Source organism: Vigna umbellata, chromosome 3, assembly GCF_029865625.1.
Source record: "Vigna umbellata cultivar VRB3 chromosome 3, Vumbellata_1.0, whole genome shotgun sequence".
NCBI lineage: Eukaryota > Viridiplantae > Streptophyta > Magnoliopsida > Fabales > Fabaceae > Vigna > Vigna umbellata.
The window spans coordinates 45,610,538-45,614,900 of NC_142167.1; the positions used below are offsets into that span (position 1 = coordinate 45,610,538).

Sequence of the window (4,363 nt, forward strand, 5' to 3'; positions counted from 1 at the left end):
TGTTATATTTCCTACATTGAATGACACGATGCTTGTTGTTGTTGAAAAATATAATAATATAAAGAGTATTTCTCTTTTGCTTGTGATATTCACCGTCTCTGTCTCTCTCTGCACTCATTGGGAAAATTTTAATGATAGAAATCAAACATTTTTAAGTTAAACAAACACATCTATAATTCAGATTACAATAACTTCATGTTTGGCAGCTCCATTAAATGTTAAAGCTGCAGAAGCACAGAACACCTTAGTACGTGGATTTGATTCTATATGGTAATAATAGCTAGGATTGAATGCTATCTTCACTATTGAATATACAAAAACTTTGGCGGGAGAGAGTCATTCTGCGATGACCCTTTACAAAAGAACTTGACAAACTTCAAACTTGCAGAAAGTGTAGTGAGAATTTGTGTGCATGATTATACAAAATTTAGAAGGAGAAATGAGGAAAAAAAGATGAAGAAAAGGCGTCGCTATCAGCACCTCCCAATATTTTCGCTGTTGAGAAAATCTTGACTACGATGGTTGAGAAACTTTTGTAGATATGGTCCAGTATGTAGGTCTGTTTCATTTGACAATTTTGTCCCGGAAAGTCAGCAAATACTACGCAACCTCACATTACTGTGCATGATGTCAGTGACGTGAGGAATTTTACAAGTGATGCACAAAAATCCCTATATATCAAAAGATTCTACTACCGTAGCGGCAAGAAACTTTGGTCGGCAGTTCTCACTCTGTTACTTTTCAACTTGGCTCTTTTCTTTGCACAATTTGAGAGATACCACACACGCTTCTTGAATCCAATGTCTTAACACCATGTCCAAAGTATCCCTACTTTACTGTTTCTAATGAAATGTGTCTGTCATGCATAATCCTTGTAACAAACACAAGTCTTACCAAAAAACCTGTTTTTTGGACCATGTGTATTATAACATTATCCTACTTTAACTTAATGCAATTACTATGCGCATTAAAGTTTTGTCTTCAATATTTATACTCTAACTTACTTTCGAATTAATGATCGAAAGATATAAAACCATGCAGAGTTTTATACTTGTAAAACTTCTTATTTTATACTTTTGAATTAATAATAAAGAGTGTTTTATTAGTGTTTTTCTTATAGCATGACATCTGAGCATTTTGTAATCAATACAATGGTTCAGATGTGACCAGGAGTTTAATTCGTGAATAATACAAAAAATAAAATATTTGTTAAAAGTGTCAGTCTTTGTTAAAAATTGTATCACAGCATCCCAAGGATACTATACTACAGTACGATCGATGACAAAGCTGCGGTATTATATGCACACCTCATTTATCAAATACCTATAAGGAGGTTATTTATTAAATCATCATAAAAAGATAAGAATTAATTTGAAACAACCATTTACAGAAAAGAAATGAGGGTGGTCCAGCACCACTTGCAAGGGGAATGGGATTCAATGTGAAAGAAGTTGATGGGATTTCCAGGTTTTTGGCCAATAATATTCCCATATCTAATTATGTGTGTTATACTAAATATTTGGTTAGAAAGTTTATATATTTATATAAGAAGGAAAACGATTGAGATAGCAGAGATGGTTTGAAGTTTGATCTACGGAAACAATATTTAAAAAAGGGTAACAGCGTGGGCATTATTGGGAAGAATCTTATTCTGAATGCAGGGGTTGCGTTATCTGAGCTTGCGGGAGAATCATATAAGAATATTTTGTGCCTTCACCCCTTCACCTACTTGACCAACGCCATGTTTTATAATTCAAATATTCTCATCCTGTCGAATACTTATTAACAGACATAGACAGATCGTAATTAATTTTTCGGGGACTAAAGGGGCCATCAATCATTATAACTAACATGCATTTTTTAAGTAAACCATTTAAACAACTATAGGATACAATAATTAAAATCTAGTTTTATTCCTTGAACCATATATATATATATATATATACTCGAAGATGTTCAAATATCGATTTTCCTTATCACTTTCACCAAGAAGAATAATCTTGTCCTCCTTAACGTGAAAGGAAGAATTTCATAAATGGAGCATTGAGTTCTATGGAAAGAAGGATGCGAATCAAATCCATGTGCAGATGCTTCAAAAACTTAGGCACTACCATCCTTGTTGTGAGGCTTGTATGCTTGCTTGCTTACCCATACATAGGGTATCGCTTATTGTTTTTTCATAAAGGTTGTGATTAGATAATAGAGAACCTCTTTCCTACTTTGTTTGGATGCCCCTTTTGTATGTATTCTTTGGATTGATAATCCTAAGCAACAGTCAACGTTATTCGGGGTGGAGGAGCATGATGAGTATTCTGAATTTGACAAAAATGAAATAAAATAAGACGTTACCGGTGAATAATAAACAGTTGCTTCTTATTAAGTAAATTTATGAGCCCATATACACAGATGATGCACGGCAGAAAGATGGATAAAAGTTGTTTTGGTGCCTATGGGGCGTCACAATTGAAATCTTACAAAAGATTTTTGGAGCAACTTAAAACCTAACTAACTATGCAGTTTCACTAGGGGGTCCCAGGAGGAGGAGGAGGAGGAGGACCAGTCTCAGTGCCACACTCCACTGTGAAATCAATGACAGTGGCTGTGACATCCTTAGCTTCTTCAATATTGCTCCTGTTAGACCTCACCCCTTCACACACTCTTGCTTTCTTTGCCCTCTTTGAGTTTTTCCTCTCGAATATGCGGCACACAGCCAAGGTTGACATCTACGTTACACTTCAAATTTCAGTAACACAACCCACAAACCAAACATCAAACATATATAACCATTTAAATGTGCTAAAGTGATAACAAAAGATGAAGCAAAGTGAGAAAGAAATCGAGTGTTGTAAGAAAGGTGGTGGATGGATACTGTTGTGTTGTTTACCTTTGATGGATTTGACTTTAGGGCAAGACGAAACTCATGCATCACCCATTTTGTTTTGGCAAGAGAGCTACCCTTGGCTTTCCAGAAAACCAGAACACTCTTCTTTGCAATGACTTGTTCGTCAGAAAACCCAACCTCTTCATCTTTCTCCACCATTTCCCATTGCCCTTTCCCAGCATCTCTCTTCTCAGGGTTTCCCAACACACGGCTCCTCACATCGTAGAAGAAAAACCTCTGCCAATTCATGTACTTCCCACCTACAGAAAACAACAAAAACAAACACACATATTTTAAACAACCAAACCAAACACAAAACACCAAAAACTCCATTTTGATCCCCTTGTTTAGATCACTCCGGGGCTTGAAAAAATCGGATCTTTTTCGGACACATTGTCCACTGACAAAAAATCACCAAAATCCAACCATGTTACTCAGTTAACAACAGCAAACACTGATTAAACTGGTGAAAAACAAAACCTGAATTTAATTTCTGCAAAGAAAACCGATGAAAACTTTTATTTGTGAGACTAAAATTAATAGGTATGTCTTTGGGAATCATCAGAAAGACAAAAGATCTGAGATTAAAAAACCAGAAAAAGAAGAAAAGATGGAAAGGGAGATTTGTGCTGTATGTTTCAGACGAACCTCCTGGGAGCTCCCAAGGCTCAGTCTGGTGAACATCATAGTCTTGGATGAGATCATTGGGAAGTGGGTGTGCCATGATCCTCTTCCTGAGGTAGTAGCCTGCAAGAATTTCATCGGTGGGGTCGAACCTGTACCCAACAGGGAGCCTATAGGTATCGCCTCCAACTGGGTTTAACACTTCCATGAGTGAGGCCACACCAAAGTCCTTTTGGCTTTGGACAGATGAAGGACTTGTGATGAAAGAAATCAATTTATAGATGTGAAGCATGCAGTGTGGGGGATGTGTTTGACTAAGAGAGAGACACAAGATGTGGAGAGAGAAAAACATGTGAAACTACGTACATGGTTACAAATCTTGGCTTCTATTTGACTTTCCAAGGAATGGACCATTTTCCTATCTATTTTTTTCTTTTTTTTAGATGAATTATGATGCACTTGGTAAGTTTTAAAAAAAAGTACAGAAAATTAAATTAGTTTGGATTTAGTATTAATTGTTTTTTAGAAAGATGCACTCTGGACAAATTACAACTAATGTAGTACTGTACTGTAGGTGACGTGAGTGAATGAATAACTTTGTTTGATTTCAGTCAATTGACTCTGGACCCCTTACACTGCTCAAAATGTGTGACACCTTTGAAATGGCAGTTTTCGTTTATAGAAAAATAATATTTTCACATCTTTAACGTGTCTTTGGATTAAAAATATGTGTTTGAGTGAAATATAAGATTCTTTAAATTTAAAGAAATAGAGTGTAAAATGAATGAAAGTATTTCTACATTAAAAAGATATGTTTGAGTGAAAAATAAGATTCTTTGAATTAAAGAAATAGAGTGT

At 35.5% G+C, this 4,363-nt stretch overlaps 1 protein-coding gene across 1 annotated transcript; it reads right to left on the bottom strand.

The window, feature by feature from the left end:
• Positions 1-2,352: 2,352 nt before the first annotated feature.
• Positions 2,353-3,768, bottom strand: LOC124846897 (NAC domain-containing protein 83-like). The gene is made up of 3 exons (XM_047324270.2): positions 3,530-3,768; positions 2,885-3,141; positions 2,353-2,723 (listed from the first exon to the last, which is right to left on the bottom strand). Exons 1-3 carry the CDS (start codon positions 3,711-3,713, stop codon positions 2,523-2,525), a joined length of 642 nt encoding a protein of 213 aa, XP_047180226.2. The 5' UTR covers positions 3,714-3,768; the 3' UTR covers positions 2,353-2,522.
• Positions 3,769-4,363: the final 595 nt, after the last annotated feature.

Coding starts and splice junctions, on each gene's coding strand:
- LOC124846897 (XM_047324270.2), bottom strand. CDS start 3,713: ATGGAAGTGTTAAACCCAGTTGGAGGCGATACCTATAGGCTCCCTGTT. Junction 3,142..3,529: donor GCCTTGGGAGCTCCCAGGAG/GTTCGTCTGAAA, acceptor TGTTTTCTGTAG/GTGGGAAGTACATGAATTGG. Junction 2,724..2,884: donor TAAAGTCAAATCCATCAAAG/GTAAACAACACA, acceptor AGTGTAACGTAG/ATGTCAACCTTGGCTGTGTG.